The 25,809-nt window shown below is 46.1% G+C and overlaps 1 protein-coding gene across 3 annotated transcripts in view; it reads right to left on the bottom strand.

Moving 5' to 3' along the window:
- Positions 1 to 25,809, bottom strand: part of LOC119373402 (kelch domain-containing protein 3) — a 536,457-nt gene that overhangs the window by 430,870 nt on the left and 79,778 nt on the right. For 2 of the 3 annotated variants that reach the window (XR_007414339.1, XM_037643431.2), the window contains exons 3-5: positions 9,844 to 10,033; positions 6,858 to 7,016; positions 3,825 to 4,012 (exon numbers count right to left, since the gene is read on the bottom strand). Coding sequence is in view for 2 of the 3 variants with exons in the window: in XM_037643431.2 (XP_037499359.1) it covers positions 3,825 to 4,012; positions 6,858 to 7,016; positions 9,844 to 10,033 (537 nt within the window). In the remaining variant the exon portion in view is untranslated. Of the gene's footprint in view, positions 1 to 3,824; positions 4,013 to 6,857; positions 7,017 to 9,843; positions 10,034 to 18,086; positions 18,159 to 25,809 lie in introns of those variants that run through there. The other variant, XM_049410770.1, reaches the window with a different exon arrangement.

Genomic DNA, 25,809 nt, shown 5'->3' with positions numbered 1-25,809 from the left:
AAATTTTCATCTTTGAGCACTTTGGAGCAGATAATTTTGCATCTAGAAATATTTCGATTCATTGCAAATCTCATTAAAAAATCATCTCAGGAGCATAGGCGTGCGCACAGGGGGGGGGGGGGCAGGGGAGGGCGGCATCCCCCCCCCCTAATCACCTAAGAGGGGGGGGCGCAAAAGTTGCCCCGTACATTGACCCTTGTGATAGCAATTATATGGACACTCTCGGTGGATTTTTGCCCTCGCCGTTGCCGTAATTTTCCGTATAAAGTCCAAATTAATGACATCACCACGCGCATTCTAGGCGCGGGTAAAAGCTCGCGAGCGCTGGCGACGAACGCGGCTGAAGCGGAGATTAAACTAGCCGGCCGTCTGTCTCCGCCGCCCGGACAGCGCATGAGGTAACATCTTCCCGCGTGCGTGCCTGCCGTCGATTGCTCATCAAACAGAGAAGAAACGCCCCGCCCGTCTTTCGTAAGGAGCATGAAGGGACGCCAGGGGAGCGGAAGGGGGGGGGCGCATCGTTCGAAGGGCGCAGTCGCTTGCGCTCGCGCTATCTCGAGGCATCAGGAGACGGCTCGTAAACTTGCTGTGCTCTCAACGCTTACTTCGCGTTTAGAGAACTCAGAGCAAGAAAACGCTTCGGTTCCTGGAGGGCCATATTCCCTTAAACTAGCGTTTTGTTGAGTTACGCGAGATCGGATCCAAAAGAGTTAGCTGCTAGTCTTACTTCGTTTCACAATACAAATTTTTGGTATCGCATTCATTTCTTCGCTCTTAAGCGAAACTTAGTTTTTTTAACCGTTAGCTATTGACCCACGAAAGCAAGGGGCGGACGTGTAACATGGCGTAGCCGCTTCACTGTGGGCCGTCAGCGACGGGCCCGCTAATGACAGCTGCGCATTTGCGGCTGCTCCGACCAGGAGATATGATTGTACTAATGAGATGACATTTTTAAAAAAGCAAGCAAAAAAAATCGAATTGGAACCCTAGCACGGGAGCTCGAAAGGGCAGGGCCTTTTAGGGGGTATTTACCGCAGAGTAATTACAAACTCAGACGTGCTGGCGGAAGGAATTACGAAAAAGCTGTTCTGGATGAAGATCCATGGATGAAGTATATCTGAGGAAAAGTGTCAACGCGTTTCCACCGTTCGCGTGCTCTTCCATAAACGCGAAGGAAGGAAAATTCGATATTGTCCCATATATCTACTGCGAGCGATCCCAGATTTCATTCCGCGATGTCCGGAAACAGAAGTGACAGACATTTTAGCGGCACTCATGTAGTTATAACTGAACATTGCTTTCCTTACGTGCCGTACGACGCTTGAAACGAGCTATCAGCAGCGTTTCTAGAACAGACGACGTCCGCCGATGAATGGCCGTCGCACTTTGTCGCTACCGATAGGCCTAGACGACACGAGCCTGTGCGGAGAGCGCGTTTTGCTGTCGAGCCGACTTGCAGAACAGAAGCTGCGTCGGCACCGTGCATGGCATCGTGGCTTACTCGGGACGCACGCGCGAGCGCTATTTATTCAGCGGAATAATTCTTGGTCCATGGTTGCGACTTTGGCAGCCCCATGATCAAACTGCACATGTTCTGACGTGCCGGCCGTGCGATTGCCGGTGATAGACGACCCCAAACCCGAGACTTTGGCGCAGTTTGGCGCAATTTTTGTCGATATTATCAGGATGGCGCAGTAAATACAATTTGGCGCACTTTGGCGCAGTTGGCGCAGGAGTGGAATCACTGGTATTCATACCTGCCAAGTTTGGAGAAACGGAATCCGGGAGATCTACTCAACGGGGCGGGGGGGGGGGGGTATAAAGTATGCCGACTGCGGGGGGGGGGTGCTGCGATAGCAATTATATGAACACTGTCAGTGGGATTTTGCGGTCGCCACTGATCTGTACACAGACCAAACAGATAACATTGCTTACGCATCGTCTGTTTCACGTGCGAGTAAACGCGCGCTAGCGCTAGGGACGAACGCGGTTGAAGCACAGATGAAACGACCCGGCCGTCACCGTCGCGCGAAGGGCACATGCGATAACATCGCTCTGCGTGCGAGGCCTGTCGTCGCTTGCTTACCATGTATTTACAAGCTGCCACCAGCGTCGCCGGCGCGAAGTCGGCGACGGGAATGACAGCAGGTTAGTTCGTTCCGTACGCAAGCAGAGACAGTGAAGAGATCAGAGACGTGGAAAAACAAAACAAAAATACTTTACTCTAAGGATATGGCGGCACAAGAACTCTAATACAGCACTTATTACAAACTAACTACTACATACAACTCAATAAATCACATACAGGAGAGACAATGATTACGAACTACACAAAAACTAACAAACACTAAAACTATTGATGCGAAAGTCCGAAGGGATAAACAGGTGAAGGCATACGTGTGATGACCGGCAGCGTTGCGTCCACGACGATCGGATGCGAGAAGTCGTCGGAGTTCTGGCACGACTGCGATGTCGGTGGTGTTGCAACGCTGGTGTTTCCGGGAGGCTAGTGCTTGAAGGCGACCTCGGGCAGGTTGAGCTAACCCGAGAGGAAGCTCCGATGTCTACGATGCGGACGTTAATTTCTCGTCACAACTAAACGAACGGCTAAGTTTAGGTGGCCAGCCGATACAGAGCCACACTAAAAACTTCCAGAAGGGATACTTGTTGATCTGCTTCTACACCATGTTGGTAAGCGACTAGACTGCTTAGCAGGGCCAAATCCTGCGCTTAAATCAGCCTCGTGTCCCCTCATCCTTTTCCTGGGGGAACAAGGGACCTCTACCTGGGTCCAATCATGCGCGTTTCATCGTTCGAAACTCCGCCCTAAAATTACACTGACCACACCCCCTTTTAATTAGGAGAGGGTCCTCAACTGAGCGAGGGTGACAATCTGTTGGGGTGCTGGCTTGTCCACCAGAAGTTTTTCCCGTGGGAACGGTCAGTTTGCTTGGCTCTCAGCCGGAGCGTCTTGAAGTCAAAAGCTTGTTCGGAGTACCTCGCGGCCTTTGCAAGATCCTGCCGCCGCCGCCGTAGGTAGAAAGAATCGTCCGCGGCGACGTTCGAAGAAGGACACCCCATTCAGCACTTCCCGGCTCTTTTCAAGAGTACGAGGTTCCCGCCGGTCAGCGGGGACGAGCGGCGCCCGTTAATTCGCCGTGACGCCGGGTCGCAAAAATCGCAGTCCGTGACAGTCGGGCAAGGGACCATAAGGGCCGCCGTTGAGACGGGGACAGTTGCAAACACTGGCGAACACGCTATCTCGACAGACATCGGTAACGGCTACTTTAAGTGGAGAGCCCAGCACTTTAGAGTGCTGGGCTCTCCACCTAAAGCAGTAGTAATCGACACAAAATTTTGAAGGCGAGATAACTTGTGGGATAGATTTGTGCGTACACAAACGCATCATCTACGAAATATTAACGGCTGATATAACCTATAACACATTTAGGATCAATTTTTAAATTGCGTGTAGCGCATCTCTACGCGAAACGTCCCACCTCGCGTCACCGTGACGCACGGGGCGCGCAATGCACTGGACGGGCGGGGCAAAACTAGATTTCCGGGAGATTTCGCTATGACCCGTACAACCGGGAGAAACGTTCAAAATCCGGGAGCCTCCCGGGTAATCCGGGAGACTTGGCAGGTATGCTGTATTTGTTTTTGGGAAGTTCGAATAGTTCGAATAGTAAAATTTCAGTGCGAGTCGAATCGAATAGCAAACACTATTAGAAAAATATTCGAAATTTCGAATATTCGCACACCCCTAGTAAAAAGGAATCCGAACTATTGAATATCGATAACTGTGCATACAGCACCCTCACCCTGGTTGGCACGTACTGCCACAGCATGGTGTCCAGGTCCAGGTAGTGGACGTCCTGTGAGAAACGGTCGGCCTGCTCTTCAAATCCACCAAACACGTACATCCGGTTGCCCATGACACACGCCGAGTGGCCGTCCCGCGCTCCCGGCACGTGTCCACACACTTTCGGGCGGCTCCATGTCAAGGTGTCTGCGTGCAAGCAGGAGAATGACCGTGTGAGGCAATTCTTAATGTCATTTCAATGAACACCAGCTCTGTGGACATGGACTACACTTTAGGCACACAGAAGACACAACTAATAAAATAATAATATCTGGGGTTTTACATGCCAGCACCATGATATGATTATGAGGCGTGCTGTGAAGGGGGACATTGGAAAGTTCGACCATCTGGTGTTCTTTAACGTGCGCTGACATCGCACAGTACATGGGCCCCTAGCATTTCGCCTCCATCGAAACGTGATGGCTGTGGCCAGGATCGAACCCGCCACTTTCGCGCCAGCAGCCAAGCACCGTAAGCACTGTACCACCGAGGCGGACCATAAGACACAACTGTGTCCTAGTTAGTAGGTTAGGTTAGGTCTCTTGTTCACATCCATAGTGCTGTTACCTATCAAAATATGCACAACCAACTAGCTATGTTTTTACTGCGACTTTTCTTCTCTCAATGTCATAAAAATCAAGGTCCAAAGGGTCGTCACTACAGATTGTGGGACTCTAGAAATGCTCTTTTCCCTTTGCGGCCCAAGCTTTGTTACAAAAGCATGGTATTTTTACATTGTACAGCTGAATGAGGAAAGGAATGAAACAATAGTTTGTTATTTCAGTCTCCCATAGTGTATCGAAGGTGTTTGTCATGAAAAACAGTTTACAGTATTCGTATTCAACACAGCACGCAGCTCCTTCAGTCTCCTATGTTGGCTAACCTGTGAGACCAAGAATGACCACAAATTGTTGCGACGTTATTTGTTACTTGTGTGCTGCCTGTGGTGCGCGTATTGGCTTGTGTTAGCAGGCTCCAACGATACTGCTCAGGTGCCTAACCCAAGCGCAATGGACTCGAATCTTGTTGATACGATTCTGCGTGATATATTTTTCGGCAGAATACATTTTTCTTTTTATGCCCAGCCAACATTCCTTGGAAATAATTAATTTTCATGCGTTTAATATGATCCCATTTTTGCCCAAAATTGGATAATACGACCGGGAAAAAGGATCCTGACCGATATACAGTTGAACCCCTTTATAAGAGGCACGCATGGGGGAGAAATTCTTGCCTGTTATATGAGGTGTCTCTTATAAGCAGGGTACTAAGTTATGCATTTTCCTATCAACCCTTACTTTCATGTAGCACACTGATGTCTCTTATACCCCACGTGTCTCTTATATCAGTGCCTCTTATAAAGGGGTTCAACTGTATTTAGAAATCCTAAGTTTATTTTTACGTATACTAACTCAAACCGCGTTCGAACAAGCCACAATCTGAATAATGCAGAGCCACTGAGGCCGCAGCAGCATCGGTATTTTGGAGAAAACCGATGCTACTGAATTTACTGAAGAATTTACTGAACAACTTACTGAAGTTTTTACTGAATAATTTACTCCTAGACGTTGAAAGGAAGTAAATGCAGCACAAATGGACTAGCTAGTTCGATGTTGATCAATAAAAGTGAGTTGCTGACGGAGTATGCATGTTTTCCTCCTTTATTTAAACCTTTTTCTTTTTGAAAGATATTCAGTGCCAAAGTTTAGACAGAACCAAAGAGGAAGACATGATGGGACAAGCGCTGTACTCCAACTAAGTTCATCGAAAATCGACACGCGCTGCACGTGATGCGAGAGATCCTGGGTGCATATGCATTCAAGGCAGATCCAAGGAACGCAGACTGCTTATAACTGCCTATCTATTAATCTGTATTCACTAGTATGTAAAGAGACGGAAGTGGTGCTGACACACATCACCTTTTTGCTTGATAAAAAAAGGCTTCTGAGAGCTCCCAAACATCCCGAAAAGCACTGAACATTTTTCAAAAATAAAAATATGCATTACCAACTAGCCTCACAACATGTTTTGTTGTCTAAACCTCTTTGGTTAATACGAGTTTTGCATAGCACGTTTTATTTCCCGATTCCCATGGAAAACATGTCAACGAGATTCGCCTGTACATTACCCAAGGACGTTGTAAAGCTTCGCAGAAAGCATTCTTTGAGCTCCAGCACCAAGCAAACAAACCATGCTTAATTACAGTTTCTGACATACACCCTTGGGTCAGTGGCACTGGCTAAGCTTTTCTCTGAGACAGATTGTTTAGTTTCAGTTTCAGAATTTAGTAAGTTCAGTGACACAGCAAAGCCAAGCCAATGAAGTGTTACCGTTAGATATTTAAAAAGCATGCACCTCATCCGTTTTAACAATGTACCCTGAAACTCAATTGCACACAATGTGAACCAAGGACCTTAGCTCTCACGTCTAAATAGCAATGTGGCATTTATTAGGATCCAGTAACGGTGCTGCGATTGTTCCAATTCCTGTAACCACAACAGTGCAGTCATTCTCATACTAGTATCGCACACTCACAGCAGAGCACTGCAACAAACACCAAGCCGAAGTTGACGCTAACAGTAGGACAGTGCTGCTGAATGAGAGCCACTGAATGAGAGCCGCTAACATGACCTGATCATATCATTGCACCACTAACTTTGACACTTGGTACAACATCAGCCTGATAGCACAATTTTACCTGTCATTTCTTTAGACTGAAGTCTTGAAAACACTTAATAAAGCACTGGTTCACATCATCACACTGCAGCCTGGTAGAACTTCAGAACTAAGCAGCAGTTCCACCTCAAAGGCACTCAAGCAAGCATGCTTGACTGACGTCATGAGTCATGTGACCCCACTGTCGGAGAGCATGAACGGGACTATTTCTTTGGCCGAGGAGGCAATGGGCTGCTGTGCTTTGGTCATTTGGGCAGGACCTGTCCTGCCTTCTTAAGTTGTACTCAAGTAGAGACAAGCCACCAACAGCACTCACTGGTGTCAAATCGGTAGAGGATGTTGCAGGCTCCGTCGTCGTTGCGACCGCCCCACAGGTAGGCGTAGTCACCGTACGCCATGACGGTGTGGCCATACCTCTGGAAGGGCACGTCATCGGGGTGCGACTGGGTCTGCACCAGTGCCCATCGGAGGGACACTGCACGGTAGACAAGACAAGTCAAAGTCCCGTGCTGCACTGCCAGCCGAGTCAAGCCAATCCCACCCTCTTACACTCTGCTGGCATGTTCTAAGTATGGCCAGCATAATAGACAGCCTACATTAAAGGGACACTAAAGAGAAACAATGAATTGGTTTAGATTGATACAGTGTGCTCGGAGAACTCTTGTGTAGTTTATTTCACCACCATAGGTTTATTATTAGAGCAGAAAACCAAGTTCAAAGTTTCATTTTTAAATTTCGCGCCGAACTTTGTAATTCGTGACGTAAAAGACTTCAAAGAGCATTTAACGTATTTTGGCGCCACTGGCTTGACGAAATTTCCACAAACTCGTTATGTAAAGTCTCTGGCCCCCTCAGAGGACAACGTACATCAATTTAACCGATTAGGAACTACGTAGGCCCAAGCAGGCGCCGTCAAAAATATGTGTTGTCACCGCAAATGGTGCTTTACTAATGCGAGAAAAATCGTTTTGCTCTTTAGTGTCCCTTTAAGAATTTAGAAGACAGCTTCGAGACTGACTCGCACAAGTCATAAAATGTGTCTGGAAGACGTCTGTACAGTGTAACATCGCCTCGCATCAACAAGCGAAAGCTAAGCGAAGCACGTAAAATCGTTATTCTTTTACCTCGTTTCGTGTTTGAATCTATTACAAACTCAACACAGCTCACACTAACTGCATAAGTAAGCATGGCTACATCTTAGTGTCAGCAGACGACCTACCGAGCGAATTTTCCAGCCTTCAACTCGGCCGCTGCTTTGTTTGTACAGCAAGGTAACCTGCATCCTCTTTGACCTGAATGCTATCTTCACGAACTTGTTTATTAACAGCCAAGTTGTTTAAGCCGGCTGTAATGTAGACCCTGCCACAAAACTATCATCATCATGAAAGGGTATGTGCCACAGAATTTGGGCCAATCCCACTACTCACTGCTACGGCGTGGCCTTGTCATCATAAGCCGGTCTACGCCCACTGCAGGGCAAAGGCCTCTCCCATGTTCCGCCAACCAACCCGGTCCTGCGCTTTCTGTTGCCACGTTATACCTACAAACTTCTTAATCTCATCTACCCACCTAATGTTCTGTCTCCCCCTCACGCGTTTGCCATCTCTTGGAATCCAGTCAGTTACCCTTAATGACCACCGGTTATCCTGCCGACATGCTACGTGGCCGGCCCATATCCATTTCTTCTTCTTAATTTCAACTATGATATCCTTAACCCCCGTTTGTTCCCTGACCCCCTCTGCTCTCTTCCTGTCTCTTAAGGTTACACCTATCATTTTCCTTTCCATCGCTCGCTGCGTCGTCCTCAATTTAAGTTGAACCCTCTTTGTAAGTCTCCAGGTTTCTGCTCCGTAGGTAAGTACCGGTAAGATGCAGCTGTTATATACCTTCCTCTTGAGGGACAGTGGTAGACTACCATTCATGACTACCATTCTACCATTCATACAATTAATAGTAGACTACCATTCATACAAGACATGGCCTTGTATGGTGTAGCAAAGACATTGGAAAGGAAATTGAGCGTGAGGAGGAAAGAAAGAAGGAGGAGAGAGAGTAAAGCATAGCACAGAAAGAATGAGAGAGAGAGAAATACAGAGAAAGAAATGCTGAAAGAAAAAGAAAGAGAGACAGGGAGAACATCAACGAAAGAGAGGAAAGAAGTTGAGAGAGCGAAAAAAAAGAGAGAAAGAAAGACAAAAATACTTCCCGAAAAAAAAAAAAATTCTTCACGAGGCGGGATTTGAACCCACGTACCCCAGATACAAAGGCGAGCGTCCCAACCACTCAGCTATCTAGGCGCGCTGGCAGAGCACGTGAGCAGACCTAGAGTCATGGGGTGTCCAAGAAAGTGCGTACTCCCAAGGAGGAAGCCGTGCATGTCGAAGCTAGACGTGTCGGTCGACTGGGAATACGAGCAGCGACAGGATCGTGCTTCGCTATGCCAAGCTTCGTGCAACTTAGTGCCAACATTAAAATTTTTGCAGCAGCCTTTTTCACAAGTGGAATGAGATGGCTGCTGTCTGCTTAGCTGTTTATTTAGCTATCTACAGCAAGCATTAGGACCAAGCCTATTTCGGTCAGAGTTATCTCCGGAAAAGTCAACTTGCCACCATCGGGTTGCTAGTGTTTTAGACAACACAGGTGAAGAGAGAACCAATATAATTCTGCTTGTACATCTCCTGAACCACTGTGTGCACACCTTGCTACATAGAGTTAACAATGATTTCTGTGGATTTCTGTGGGCTAGGACCTTGATCATTTGATCACGACCTGCAATGACGTTTCACCTTGCCTGATTTAGCTATGAGTCGTACCTATTTGCTACTACAGTTGGAACAATCTGGGCACAACTTTGGGGCTAATTCTCAAGTTTTCTGGTTACCAGCTTCTAAGTAGCTCCTAAGCAGACAATGCATGCAGTTAGTCCATTAGCCAATATATTGCCAGTCCCAGAATACAATGCACCATCCCCTTCCCCCAATATTTTCGGCACACTGCAACAGATGTCGCTTGGTCTCTGATGACATGCCAAAGCACTGCACAGGCTCTTACTTAGTGTTCCAAGTTCTACGGCACCAAGTAATAACGGCATTCGCATATTTAGTATTGGAAACATCTATCTTCAGAGATATTTCACAAAGGTTTTTTCAAAGCCATTTGAAAGAAGGCATACTGAGCAGTCAGAAATTTTGCCGCAGCAGACTCTCGTTCTTGACAAACCGAGGAGATGAGCGGGCTGAATTACACTGAGGAGTGCGAACTCCTTAGCCATACAAGCGGAAAATGAGTGGAGAAACTCTTGCCCGTGTTGAGGACATGGACGTCGATGGGCTTGCGGGTGTTGTAGTCCTCGCCGGTGCAGTAGCCGCCGAACGAATAGACCTTGCCGTTGATGGCCACGGCCGCGTGGTTCACGCGGCGTGGACCTCCCTCCAGGCGCACCGTCCACATCCTGCCGTGGCAGCCCGCACCTCTCTGGCTGGCCGCCGCGCCCTGCACAATCAACACCAACCAGAACATTGTACATCGGGCACACTGGGAATGCATCGAAGCATCGCTGCTTAGCTTTAGAGCAAGAGCTAAATATCTTGGGATAAATGTGCAGCACGGCACATAAAAAGGACTAAAAACCAGACAAACAAAAGTTTGTTAATACAAGTGAAATCGTTTTTTTCTTCCATTTAGACTCCCTTGAAATATACTAAATATTAAAATACAGAGATCATAAGCATCAATAATGAATCAAGTTAATCAGTTAAAGCCGCTACTCTTTCAAAACTCCGTTCCCACCAAACTGGCAGAAAGTGGTTGACAACTAGAACAGAAGTCTCGCATTTTAATTTTGGATCGAATCGTCAACAGTGATTTCGGTGTAACGAGTGTTTTGGAGTTTCACACGAATATTTCCTCGCATCAAATTGTGTTCCTAGCACAGGAAAAGCCCTCAAAGCTTGCTAAACAGAGGGGGAGGGGTTTCTCACAACAATAATAATAATTCTTGGGGCCTTACATCCCAAAACTATGATATGATTATGAGAAACGCCATAGTCAAGGGCTCCAGAGATTTCGGCCATCTGGGATTCTTTAACGTGCACCTAAATTTAAGCACATATCTGGATATGGGCCGGGCACGTAACACGTCGGCAGGATAACCGGTGGTCATTAAGGGTAACTGACTGGATTCCAAGAGATAACAAACGCGTGAGGGGGAGACAGAACATTAGGTGGGTAGATGAGATTAAGAAGTTTGTAGGTATAACGTGGCAGCAGAAAGCACAGGACCGGGTTGATTGGCGGAACATGGGAGAGGCCTTTGCCCTGCAGTGGGCGTAGACAGGCTGATGATGATGAAATTTAAGCACATGGGCTTCTAGCATTTTGCCTCCCTCGAAATGCATCCGCCACAGCCGAGACTTAACACCGCGACCTGCAGGTCAGCAGTTGCGGGGAGCGGGGTTTCTGTGACTTTTCTTTGAACACATAAAATAACCAGAGATATGACACTACAGCTGGTGTAGAAACTTCAAGACACACTGCACCAGGTAACTTGATATTGGCTCTTTCATGAATTGCAAAGCTTGTGCCAATGGCAAGTGAAGCTGTTGCACTATTGTAAATGCGGAACTGACAAACACAGCTTGTCAAATCTATTTACCACGTCTTTAAAGGCTTCAACAAGCTATCAGACATGAAAGAGACGTAAATACTTATCAGAGATAAACGGAGCAAAATTTGATGCAGTGTGGTTGAGGCAAAGAAATAAGGAACAATTAACAGAAAAACGTAACCATATACCCCCTCTCCCCCCCCCCCCCCGTTTGCTGTTTACATTAATTACAATTAGCAATGAGCTGTCTAAATTTTGCATGGTTAAGTTCACTGACCACTAAAGTCTTGAAGTTTCTTGCAGCAATCTAGGGCTGTTGACTGGAGGAGTAAAAAAATATCACACTGGGAGACAAGAAATTTGTCAAAGCTGGGAAAATGATAATATTGAGCAGAAAAAGCAAACTAGAAGAGGGCCATAGGTGGAAAGGCAAGGTACAATCCGATACCCCCAAAATAATCAACGTATTAAATTTTTTCAAACAGTCATGGCCAAGCATATGCGATTATTCCCAGCCCTGCCTGCTTCAGTTTCCTATCCTAAGACATTACCACAGTTCTGTTTTGTAATGTCCTTCCATCTGCTATGTGACCTTGATGATCTCCTGTCAGTGCCACTCACACTTGAGAAGCACAATGAAATGAAAACAACGTGGACCTGCACAGTCACTTTTGTCATTGTATGTACAGGGTCCGCCAAAAGTTCCCAGGCCACCATCCCATGTATTCCTATGGCAGCGTTGCCTGGGAACTTTTGACGACCCCTGTACATTAACGTAGTGACAATCACAGCAATGAACTGCACCCAAGAAGACATAACATCTTTCACTGTGCTCTCACACATGAATTTTCGCATACTCCAACGAAAAATCTAAAAGTAACGATGAGCACAGGACTGCAAGTTCTTAATCCACAAATCTGGATAATCACTTTCAGGGCAGCCCTACGAAAAAGCGTGCTAAAGATAGCAGCTCGACACATACAGCGAAACGTGCTTTGAAACAGCGCAATTTTTTACACTGCCACACTTTTAAGTTGAGAGCTAGATCGGTTTAACAGGGGGTGTGAGTGACAGCTCATTTTTCGAAACACAACATTAATGAATGCCAAACCAAAGTTGAAAAATAAAAAGACAGAAAAGAAAAAAGTAAGACTACTTTGTTTACGTCCGGCTCGTGCAGTCTTGCATTCCTGCGACGTCTCCTTCGATGGCAGCAGCAGAGCGCAATTGAAAGCAGCATCTCGTGCAGAACTCGCAAAAAAAAACTAAGAGCACGAACAGATTACAGCCTCTTGCCCGCTTCACGTCCCAACGACGTGCCGAGACTGCCACAACAGACTCTGCTGATGATCCCACGCACCATGAACACAACTCGACACGTGACGAAGGCAAGAAACATGCACGTGACGCAATTGCAACGCAGACAACGCAACGGCACGCATCCTCCACAACAAAACGACTGTCGCCCTCGAAGAGATCGGGAAAGCACGTCAAAGATAACAGCTAGTGGATACCCGTAATGGAGTCGCACCATTATCTGTGCATCCAAACAAGAACATCGAAGTGCAACGAGGAAAAAAAATAAGGATTTGGCTGCACTCCAAGAGCCGTGCGTTCCTGACCGTGAAAATACTCGAGAGTTGACCAATCTGACAAGGCCAAACAATGATAGGAAAGCCGGCTTTGGCTAACGATGCGTAGTGCTGTGAACGAGTCTACGATTACAGTGCAGGAAAACTTAACACAGACCGACAGAGCAGACACCAAATTGGTCTGTGTCGTTTTTGCGTGCTGCGATCATACAGAAATGCATAACCAACTAGCTCATCAGATCATCCTTAGCTGAAACAAGCTAAGAGGCTTGAAAAAAAAAAAAAATAACACGGCCACCAATTTACATGCAATGTAGAGCTGAATGCTTAGATTTACAACTGTGTTTTTGTAAGCTTGTTTGGTTTAGTATTAGGACAAATCATATCACAGCGACTCACAGAAGGGCTTGAAACTAGAAGCAATCCCAGTATGCAACTATTAACAAAAGGGTTTGTCTTCAGTGACCTGTTTATGCTGGAACTTTTCGCTATTCGTAAGGTGCGATAAGACACGTCCAAACTCAAGCCCCAGGTTGCAGCACCAGTCGCAAATCTCAAAGGCTACGTTTTTGTTTACTTTTGTATAGTTTTACATGCAGACTGGTCACTCAGAATTGGCATTCACTGCAGTCAAAGAAAACCCACGTTAGCTAAGCACAGTCAGCTTCTATAAAATCAAGAACAAATAATTTCCTTGGCAAGTCAATTTAACCACATTTATAAAGTGACATCACAGGTTTATGCTCTAGAGCAGAGAGAAAATAGGGCACGGAAGTGCAGTTCACGGTAGCACAGGAAGCAGTTTCACGTGTAAAATTGGTTATTCATGGACAATTTATCATCAAAAACACGATGGCATGAAGACAAGTGCATGAAGCTGTGAATAATGACTGCATACTAGTATTGATGGACCAATTATCAATTTGACAAGACCATAGAAAAATTACGCCCTACCTCTTGCAAAACCTCATCAAAACAAATTATCCCCCAAACCTTGCCCACTGGATGTCAACAGCAACTCGAAATAGATGTGGCCACCACAAGTCAACAAATTCTTCCAATTGTTATTGGTGGCCATTTCTTCACTTTTCTACAGTGACAGCTACATGCGATAGTGTGACACCCATGCTTAACACACAGATGTTAAAATGCATAAATTTCTGAACATTCGTGGGAAGCACTACAACTGGGAGGTGGAAGGAAGGAAAGAGCACAGTTTCATTTTAAAGCGTGCCTTGAGCTTTGCAGTTAACAATGAATATCCTTTAAGCTGAACCCAAAGCAGCAGCTAACTTGAAACAGCAAAGATTGATGGATCACAGCAACTTCTTCAGCAACTTTGCTGTTGCTGGTTCACCTGGCACAGAAACTTCTCCGCATATGTCTACTGAGAGCTGCTACCCCTCTGTCGTATTTTCACCATCAAAAGAATAAACTTAAATTCAGAGGCTGCTGAGACAAGCTTTCTACCTAAGAATACGTTTGTTGTAAACTTTGTTATGCCATTCGTAAGATGAGCCCTAGTTGTTAAAAGTACAAAATCTTTGGGACAGTTAGCAGATATGAACACTCATAGTAGCTCTTTTCAGTGGCTACGGCGTTTAACAAGGTAATGACCCACGAAGTTTCTCATGAAAAGGCGCTCAATAACAAGTTCTGACATACAATATGCCTAGCCTTACATGCGACACCGCAGACCAACTGCACCAGACAACTGTGTTGTGTCTACAACACAAGTTCTCCAGCCACAAAGATAGACATTTCTGCTCTGACACATCTCTCGAAGATCCTCAACATCCGACACATCATTCAACACTCCGAGTGACCTGTTCCCAAAGAGACACCTAAAATGATAACTGTGACGCTCTTGGTTGAGTCCAAGACATGGGATTATTTTATCCTCCCTCAAGAGGCCACCTTGACACGCTTTCTTGCAAGTTAAAGCATGAAATCTCAAATACTGACAGTTCAGAGCTCAATTGGATTAACTACAAAATCCATGGTCGAGAATGCTATCAGAGTGCGCCTTCTGTAGTGCAAGATACGGGGTCTTCCTTGCCGTTGTTTGAAAGACAACCATGGTACACTGTTTCACGAAGCAAATGCAAGGAGTAGTGTGTAAACACGACCACTGACCATGAATTGTGGCCGAAATTAAGGGGAAAATGTGAGCCCACCGACAGTGAAGGACAAGGCAGTAACTTTCATCACCTTGGCCCCAAAAGCACGACGAGGTAATGAGGGGCAACGGCAGAGATGGAAAGGACACCATGATGCGAAACGGCCACCACTTTCATCCCTCCATGCATGGACGACGTCCTTGCTACTGACCTTAAGGCCAGAACAATGAATGCCACTCCTGCCTTCCTTCTTTCAGACAACAATGCTACACAGTAGTGAAACAATGCCATACTTTTTTTTTCACATTTTGCTTTATGCTGCTTTTAACGCTTATAACCTCAGATTCCCTTCTTGATCATTTTCTCTCCAACTTAAAGTTTGTGCATGCTGGCACCTTTCCACTCTTTATCCTCTCTGTCATTGTATCATTTAGATTGCATCATTTAGATGCGGGCATGCCAGGCTTTTTCCTCTTTCTTAATTGTCTGCTTTGCTTTCGAAGCATGGGCCTTCCTCGAAAGAGGCCAATGTGCTTAAAGGTGAAACAACAAAAGTGAAAGCAAAAAGGCAAAAAAAAAAAATCATATGACCAATACACAAACAAGCCCATTTTAAAACAGATGTCCACGCATGAAGCAGATGGGCCACAGGCTTGAAAAGGTCAGTTCAGCAAGATTGCAGAAATGTGCCAGATGGAGGAAGGACCAAGAGGAACTAGCAAAGTACAGGTCCAAGCAGAGAGACAAAGGTTTCCTATTTGGCCCGAGCTGAGCTAGCTGTACACTCAGAGGGAGGTACACGTAGTACACCTGTCATGGTTGTGGTGAAAACCTGTCAGTTTGTGTAAGGTTTAATCCCGCCTTATGTCACATGTCCAGAACAAAATGACACCACTAATTAGCAACTAACGTATTTGGCCCTCGTGGGGGCAAGGCCACACCCCCCCTCATCGACGCGTTCCTGGTGGAGGGGGGGGGAGGCACCCCCCCCCCTGCTTGATAGCTGACATCTCTAAGACCATGGAGTGTCCTCTGTATCCAGAAAATTTCACTTTTCAACCAGCGAATAAACTTGGACTGACATAAACATCAGCTAAATCCTGATGAACCCTCGTTCAATACTTTTTCACTAATACTTTAAGCAGCAGAACTATCTAAACAAACAGCAATTAATTAATTAACAACACCGAACAGACAATGTCTAGTTATGGCGCAGACACCCCCCTGCTTGCCCCATACCAGACATCCCTAAGTCCATGGAATGTCCTCAGCCAAATGAATGAGGAATGGCCATCTACAGCACATGTTCAAAAAGAGCAGTTAAGGGCACCAGCTCCGAGCAACAGCAAAAATGATCAAGCAATTCTTTATGGCATCCAAGGACAACTATGACACTGATAGAAAAGCAAGGTAACTGTGGACGATAAGTAATTATACGTTATTATTTAAATGAAGGAAGGGAATTTCGAGGGCTCGTTTGTTTGACACAACCCTGATGAAAACCAGCAAATAATGAAGCCAAGGAATGCACATTGACGTCACTTGTACTTTCTTTTAAGTGTATTGTAGTAACTGCAAAGAAAGTAAAGTGGACAAAAAGACAACTTGCCACCGGCGGGGACCGAACCTGCAACCTTCGAATTATGCGGCCGATGCTCTTAAAAAATTAAGCTACGGCAGCGGTCGTCCCCTAAAATAACACAAAAAGCAAGAGAACTCGAAGATGCGTAAATCTAGGCGGAATACACATGTTTGTTGAAGTCTAGCGCTGAAAGCACATGTAAAATAAATCTGGGTGTGCTTCGGTGCAAAGGATATTTTTAGAGATTGGAGTCTGGGGGAAAGGCGAGACCACTAAATTAAATCAATATGCACAAGAGCAAAATTACCTCGACTGACCTCAAGCAAAAATAGAAAAACAAAATGAATGGTGTCAATAACGCTCTACAAACAAGCAGCTTCGAGATAATTACAAGAGCTAATGTAGTTGCGACAAATCAGAACTTAGGTGCTATTCTTGATGGTGCGAAGATCTACAATGCTTGCCGATATAAAGCATCAAAGGACTCTGTTGTAATGAGCCAAACTAAGAAGTCATGTCACCCTGATAGCCAATGAATTATTATTGCCACCCTGATAGCCAATGAAATAAGATAAGATCTCAGATTTAATGATCTTTTTATAACTAGGGTCCTAGTTATAAACCACTACATTTTTTTTCCCTTTATCACCATCCTTCATGCAGAATGACAGATTTAAACGATAATGGCCGAACATTGGCATCTAAGCCAGTAACCAGCTAAAGGAATAGAATATACAATGAACTCTTACGATATCTGCATTCAGAAAATTGCGCTTTTCAACCAGCGAATTAATTTTGACTGACATAAACCTCAGGTAAATCCTAGGAACACTTATTCAATACTTCTCAACTAAGTGTTAAAGCTGCAGAGCTCCTATCTAAACAATCTAAACAAGCAGCAATTAATTAACCCCATCAGACAGGCAATTCTGTCAAAATTTTGAGCTTTAAATACAAAAATAGTTTTTACTCGAGAACAACTAAACCACCGATGCTGAGATTTTGTTTGATTTTCTGCAGGAATTAAGCTTTCCTTGTTGAGGCCATAATATTTCTTGAGAAATAACTGAATATTGCAACATTCCAAAAAAAAAAAAAAATATCCATTTTACAACTCTGATTCAGCAATGAAGGAGTCTCATATCTGTAAGTTGCAGCTAAAGTAGACAAAACTGATATATTATACATCGCTTTAAATTATATATAAAACTAATGTTTAAGCAGGCATTTTGTGGAATAGGGATAGTTGTAATAATTTCAAGTAAGCTGTACAATCATGTATCAAATTTTGCGGTCCTAGGTGCATTAACGTATGTAGATTACAAAACTGCGAGATACATGTTTGGTCGAGATCCTTACAGATTAGTCAACCTTGCAATACAATTTTCCTTAAGCTTGCCAAATTTTGGGAATATAAAAAGAAATTTCAGATGTAAATCAAGATTGGGCTCTTCTGAATGCAATGAATTTCATTCAAGTCGATCCAGCAGTCATCTTGCAATGTGTATTTGATTAAGATTATTGGAGTTTGCACAGAGTTTAAGCTGCCCAAGTATCAGAAACAGTTCACTACTACGTTGAGTAACTCCTCTAAAGATCAGCATCTAGTTTCAGAATGCTTGCGCTAAGCACAACATTGCCTTACAAAAGTATAGAAGGCTTGCAAAGACGTGATCTTCGAAGGACCAGCCACCATGGCAGAGGCACAGCACGGCGGTCAGCTGCATGCATGATGTAACGTGCAAGCTATCAATCTTATAGATGCTCACAATGAGGTAATCTAAAGAGCCATGTTATAATAGTAGCAAGCAATAAGCTACGTGCAAGACATCCACGTGCAAGCTATCTCACAGATGCACCGAGGTAATCAAAAGTACCATGTTATAGTAGTGGTAGCAGCAAGCAATAAGCTACGTGCACAACATCCCGTACAAGCTATCTCACAGGTGTCTCACACCGAGGCAATCAAAACTGCCATGTTATAGTAGTGGTAGCAGCAAGTAATAAGCTGCACGCAGGATACACCATGCAAGCTGTCCCATAGCCTACTCACACCGAAATAATCTTAGCCGCCACATTAGAGTAGTAGCATGGCATGCATGGTTCAAGTTACGAATGTAGTCTTAATCACCGCGTTACAGAAGTCACATCGATAATCATGTATGATGTCATCACTGCGACAAACCGCATGCCTGACATCATGTGCAAGGTATCTCATAGGTTGTTTGCACTGGGGTCATCTTAACCACCAAATTGGAGGAGAAGTAGTGATAAGCTGCCCGAGTGGCATCACGTTTGGGCTATCTATAATATATAATCTGACAATGACAATAAAATCATTCAACAAGTGAGAAATGCAGATCAGAGCGCGTGGAAACTATATGCAAAAAGAAATGAATCAATCAAATATGGGGCCAAGAAATGAGATTGCAAGCATGACGTCGATGTCTTTTTCGTTACAAGCATGCCTTGGAAAGCACATGCACGTGATAGTTTAGCACATCAAATGGCAACACAGTGCACACGTATTGGGTCTTTGTTAAACCAAATCAACATACATTTAATTATACATTACTGCAGCTCTCCCGTCCCGTTATAGACTACCGAAAAAGAAGAAATGAACTTGGATAGGACGGGAATTCTGCTGGTTGGAAATCCGATTAGACGAAAAGACAAAATACCGAAGCGTCTTCTTTATACACGCGACTGGAATGTTAACAAACCGCGAACGCAAAAGAGGAGCCAGTGCTGGGTGCTGTGAATAACCGCTCAGATGCCAGTCGCAACGGCGCAATCATCCCACATACGCAGTCTACAGAACAGCGTGCAAAGGGCAAAGCACACGCACCAGCCGTGTTTGTTGCTCGAACTGGAAACGAACAAACTCCAAGCCACACCTTATGCAAAAAGCGTGACTCGAAAACTGATCCGTTTAATAGGCAGATAGCAATAAACGTAACTTCGCCTTACGACCGACCCTGCAGAGATATCGAGAAATCGTCATCACAACGCCGTGTGCACGCAATTAAAGCGGGCTACATTCGGAAAAAAAAAATAAACACGCACACGCGATAACTGTCTGTATGCACTGCAGCTAGCCTGCTCATGGGAAAATCTCGAACCTGCTCGGTGAGATATATCAAGCGGCGGGTAAGCGACCTTTCGCGTCGGCTAGTCAAACTAGCGTTTGCGGCGCACATATAGGTTTCGCAGTTCCAGCGGTGGTTGGTTAACAAAATGCACGGCGAAAGTTTTTCTAGGCGAAAATTAGGGAGAGAGCTAGCGCCGATCGATGATGCTCGAAGGCCGGGCGGCTGCCTAAATAACCTAGCACCATAACACGTTAAGTATGCACAGTGCGAAAAACCACGTTTGGAACGCAGTGCCTCGTAGGCAGCCCGATTTAATCATTAAAGGGCCCCGCCCCTTTCTTTTCTAAACACATACCGTCGCAGAGCTTGCTTAGGGAACTCCGAGCTGTGCAAAAGAACGGATCGCTTACTTTTTTTTTTCTCAGGCGGGCGCACGAAGCCACCAAGCAGGCAGGAGGATTCCCAAACTCAGTTTTCTTTTTTTTCTACGCCGGACGGCCTTGATGGTGCAGGGAAGAAAAAAAAAAAGAAACGTCGAACTATAGCAGTTTAACACTCCGTGGCACACAAAACTCCTTCTGGCTTCTTCAGCGCGAATGACGGCAGGAAAAACAAGCGTCGGCAGCGGCTGACAAGCGTTGACACTCAGCAGGTCACTACGATGCGCGTTCCCAAGAACGATTTCGATTTCTCGAGCCTGACGGCGGCCATATTGAGAGAGGCGGCCCACCAGTGTGGCCAGCGCGGGCGCTTGTTTCGCCGCCGCACTCGGCAGACTGCGCGTGATTTTACGCATGGCGCGTGTCTCGTCTAGAGAGGCTGGAAATCTTCTAGCCGAAATTGGCGATAAAAATGAGGTGTAGTTGGTAGGTTTCCCCAGCTGTTCGCATGTTTCTGGTTGTATTAGAACAATTCACTTGATACGTTCTGAAACTGCTGTTATAAACATATTTCGAGTTGACGTGTGACTGATTATTTCAACACCAGTCTACTGAAGTGGGGGACATCAACAACAGAGGAGGATGGTGTTCCGCCTACGGAGCTTAGATTTAAATATTCCCGAATTTGCCATCTTCCAAAGACCACTGACTCTCTGGCTCAGCGACAGAAAAGTTGGCGACGCCACGCAGGAGTTTCTGACACGATCAAATATATTTAAACCGTAGAATCAGACTTTAACGTTTCTTTTTGTTTCTAACAAACCTTCGTTTCTATTTATTCGTTTTCATGATGTCATTTATGCGACCTATGCTATGCAACGAGATGGCAGCGAGGTGGTTGCCACCTTGTTGAGACGGAACACTACAGTTAAATCAAAGTATTTTTTAAGGAAACAAAGAGAACACAAGTGCTTTGGAGATAGGGCTAATTTCGAGCTGTAAGGCTCCGTGCAGACGTAACTCCGCCGCCAATGAAGGTGGCCCTAGCGGCAACAAGCGCAGACTTGACGGGATACTCTGCTCTCACCCGCTCGCCCTGCTCGCTCAACGGTTCCGCGATGACGGCGCGCGGCCTTCTCGCGGGCTGTTCGTTTTGTGTCGGTTATGCCAAACTCATTGCTGCGTTGTTGGGTGCAGTAACACCTAGAGAAATTCTCCAGGTACGCGATTTTACTGGTTTCCAATCAGAGACCATACGCAATCTGCACGTTTGCCTAGCATGTCAATTACCCTGTGCGCCTTGGAGATACAAAAAAGAAAAAAAAAATGTGCCGGCCTAAATAAGTGCACTAAATGTGCATCGCAGAGCAGACTCATTGCCAAGACGAAGTGTCAAAAGGTATTACTTCACACCTTTGTCGCAGTAATTATGCAGAAACGCTCATTTGCCGAAGCATTTCTGTTTAATAACATGCGTGCTGACAGTTCGGCCACTTCCTGATGTGGCACTTCGACATACTGCTTGTATATACTCAGCAGCTTGCCTGAGAGCCTACATAGAAATGAGCAAATAATCCGTTTCAAAACAAACAAGCTCAGCGTTTGAGTAGAGGCAGGGAGCATGAGGTGGGACTGCGATGCCGCGTCGCTGGCCTCTGCCCGGATCACGTCAGACAAAGTGCACTCAGTGCTGCAGAAAAACCTCAGCACATGCTCGACGTCGATGCTCTTTGCCCTAACTGTAGAGACAGAAGTTCCTCCAGATTATTTGTAATGAAGCTGACAAAAGGAGAGAAGAAAAAAAAAATCGCTCACTTTTTTCTTTTGTGATTGCCACAGTTGAGTGTTTCGGGCAGACGTTTTTAATTAAAGGAAAGCCCCACTATCGCTGTTGCTTGTCTTCGATGCGCAAGTAATTTTATTCAGGCGGTTTTATACTTTCCTGCGACTCCGGCACGGCACTCCCAGTTGGCCGCACGGATGTCCCTGCTTTAAGTGATAAGAAAACATTACATGACCTGTAACTAAGAAAAAGCAAATTTAAGCGACATACCTCGATTTTCACGGATCTTCCCGGCGCGTTCATTCGCATCTGTGGTGCGCACTTCCCCGTGACTGACGATCCGCCGTGCAACGTCTCTTCCACGAAGCCGTGAACATGCCTCGCCATGGCCTCGCTTAGATCGAGAAGCTCTCTGGCCTTATTTAAATTAGCTCCTCGGAAGAAACCATCTATAGCACGTAGCTCTCTGAACCCAAATGTAATAATAATTGACACGCTTTGCAGTGCCATGGCTAGCTAACAGCCGCTGTGACGACCGCTCGGCTGCACTGGTTGAAATCGGCGCAGTGAACGCAATGCAGTCGCCGGTGTTGTCTCTTTCAAGCAGCCGCCAAGTCTGCTGCCACGTTAGCCTGAGGGTGACAAGCTGTGATCGTTTAGTGAACGAAGCGGCGCGCAGTTTCGCTCAACGTGCCCACAGCCTCCGTGTCGTCTTCCCTTGCTCATGCATTCTATGCTGCCGCGTTCCCCAGAGGGTGCACGAGGTCTGGCGAAAAGAAGCATACCCTCTAACATCAAGGGTCTGTGGCAGCGGCTAACAATTTAACGTCTTTCGAAAGCGAACGGAAACGAAAACGCGTCGAGCGAAGCAGCAGAACACGGCGCAGAGGCTTGCTGCCGCTTGCGTCGTCTGCTCCCATATCCCGTCAAGTTCGCTGCCGTGGCCGCTGTGGCGCTGGAGGCCGCGCGCGACTGTGGCGGCTCCTAACGTATGCACGGTGCATTACTAAACATTGGGGCAAGAAAAGGAAAGGTAGCAAACTGAAAATCCAGCCGAGGGGACGAAATCGACACGTTTCAAGTGGGCGACCGAAACCCGCCCGAAATTTCTCCATCCTACACGCACACACACGTAATGGGTGGCTGAATCTCGGACATCAACCCTGAAAAAAAGCTTCTGCAGCTCGTAAGAAGATGCGGAAAACAGCAGCACTAGTGCTAGTGTTAATACAAAAAAAAATCGTGAATTGCAGCACTCGAATCGGATCAGAACAATTCACCGATACGCAGATCTCGACCAGGTGACTAATCGTAAATATCTTCGGAAGGTAACATCAATCAAATGAAATGCGATTTAAAGGAAGGTGAAAAAGAAAAGCACAGCTCGGCTACACAGTGCAGCCCCTGTCGCGACCTTTTCTCGCATGCAGACGTTCTGGGTGAACAGACTTTCATCGTGTGATTGCTCCGCCAAATATCACGTACGTGCGCCCACGGTGCGCGTGACGAATGCCGTCGACAAGCCTACCTGTTTACTTGAGCAGCAAGAGACGCGTCCAGTGATACTTGGTCGATCGTTCTTTGGCCGTTGACTCCGTGCTTTGAAACCGTCGTTTCCGTTCTACACACCTGCCTCGCTCATCTATAATAGCGTATACACGCGCCCGAAACATATAATACGAAGCTGAGTTAAATAGCCAAAATAACTACAGACTGCTTTACGAATGGGTTTCGATGTCGCCATACTGAGTTCTTCGCCGTTTAATTACAGGAAGAGTACTGAGCATGGGCGTGCGTAGGGTTCACCACTAGGTGATGGGGGGGGGGGGGGGGGGGGAGTTTCACCGCAGAGCCTCTCCCCGCCCAACTGATCGTGTGTGTGAAAACATTTATTTGCGGAAGGCTCGACCCTCTCAGGCCAAGGCGGGACGCGCCCACGTTGGCAATGTCAGGCTTAAGTCCTGAACACACGTACGCGTTGCACCGTGTCAGCGCGTGACTCTTTGACGCGGCGTCGCGCCCTCTCCCTATGGGGAGAGAGGGCACACAGCTTCGCGTAGCCGCGCTCAAGGGACTACAAGGGACCATAGCCGCGCGCCCTCTTTCTCCATAGGGAGAGGGTGCGGCGCCGCGTCAAAAAGTCACGCGCTGAGTACGCTGTAACGCGTACGTGTGTTCAGGACTTCGGCGACATCGTGGGCCCTCAGGAAAGCCCATCGCCAGTCTTGAAGTGATGAGCTCCTGAACATTTGCTTCCAGTAAAGCCATTTTTCTTTCGGGTCGGTGAGAGTCACAGGCCATCCCGCCAGCATGTGTCTGATCCCAATGACGCCACTGCACGCAGTACAATCTCTCTTGGCTACCCTTAGTCCTGGATATTTTTTTGTCAATGAGGTAAAGTGCATTCCTGTTTGCAACAGACGCAGTGAAACTGCCTGAGCCCTGTTCAGACTTGAATGTAAGTTACCCAGCTGCGTCTTAAGTAGCAGTGCATTATAAGTTATTAAATGATCCTCGAGTTTCCCGGCCTGGTAGCAGGCGGCTCGGTTCTGACTGGCACGGCTGGCGAGTCCTCGTGCCAAGTCCCGCGGTCTTGATATTTTCAATCAGTTTAGCTGCAATCCCAGCTACGTAGTCTTTATCAAACTTTTCATAGCTGCTTTGGAATCGCTGTAAATAAAAGTCAATTTGCTGTTCCTGATGGCCAGAGCAATGGCCACTTGCTTCGCCACCGTGGTGTACAAAAGATAAGCTTCGCATTGGACGCAAAAATGAAAATTAAGCAGTGACGCGCTGCTCACAACGGCCTGCATTTAATCCTCGGCAGCCATTATGGCCAAAAACTTTCATGGCCACAACCTTGGACATCAAATAATGACGGAATACGTCCGACTGGTAAAAATATATGGGGCTGAATCGGCGCCCCCCTTATGTGATTAGAGGGGGGGCTGCCCCCCCCCCCCCCCCCCCCGTGCCCCCCATGTGCGTACGCATGCGTATGAAAACAGTTAGGTTGGTACATCCTATGTGTCATGACCCCGTTAGTTTTTCGTCGCGATATACCAAAAAATAAGGCATTCGTTTAACAGCCCAAGATGGCGGCGCCCACGTGTCGAAGGTAAAATTGTGCATAAACACACTCACAATAATCGAAGTCCTGTCGTCGCACTGCACCGGAAACAAGTGGCAGAAATGTCTCTGCGATCGATGATCGCGGCACGTGCGCAACGTATGCCAAGAGGGCACAGCGTGGATGACTTTCAGTGGCACGTTTGCTGCAGCTATGTCGAGATGTAAGGTTGTCGCCTCGATTGCCGGTCGAGGCGGCTGCGTTTATACGGGGACAAGGTGGATAAAAAGAAAGGTAGAAAAACAGCGGTTCTTTATTATGCAGTGCCTAGACGCACCTAAGCCTGCGATATTTTGTTAATAAGTTTCTTCACTGCTATATTCCCTGATTTATTAGAGATAATGCTGAAATTGCCGTAAGGAACACGGTTATCAACAAGCATTTTCTGCCATGCCACCTCTACAGTAAGTAGCAGACAATCAAGAATGCACACATGACATTGAACCAATACATAGGCGTAACCAGATAATGAGTGAGTGAGTGAGTGAGTGAGTGAGTGAGTGAGTGAGTGAGTGAGTGAGTGAGTGAGTGAGTGAGTGAGTGAGTGAGTGAGTGAGTGAGTGAGTGAGTGAGTGAGTGAGTGAGTGAGTGAGTGAGTGCGCATGTGTTTGTGTGTTTGTGTGTGGGGGGGGGGGGGGCGGGGTCAACCCCTTTCCTTCCCTTCCGAACTAAAGTCCTGGCTACGTCCCTGAACAAATTAAGATACATATTTTTAAACAGTTCATTAAACCATTCACGAAAAAAGAAAAGGATGAAGTTTAGTTTTACACAGTTTGCTAAGCACTTGAAACACAAAACAAAATCATATACGAAATATTTTATATTTCTAAGTTTGTCCTAACATTATCATTAGACTTTTGAAAATATCAACTTTTTTACGGATTTCTTAGAAGTTTGCTTTCAAATTCCAGAATTCAGGAGGTCTAATGCTGAGGGGTAGTCTTTTAGAAGGTTCGGGTCTATTCTGGCTATTATGTTTTGTC

Source organism: Rhipicephalus sanguineus, chromosome 11 (assembly GCF_013339695.2).
Source record: "Rhipicephalus sanguineus isolate Rsan-2018 chromosome 11, BIME_Rsan_1.4, whole genome shotgun sequence".
Classification (NCBI taxonomy): domain Eukaryota; kingdom Metazoa; phylum Arthropoda; class Arachnida; order Ixodida; family Ixodidae; genus Rhipicephalus; species Rhipicephalus sanguineus.
Note: the sequence above shows the minus strand (reverse complement) of the source record. Positions and strands in the feature narration are given on the sequence as shown.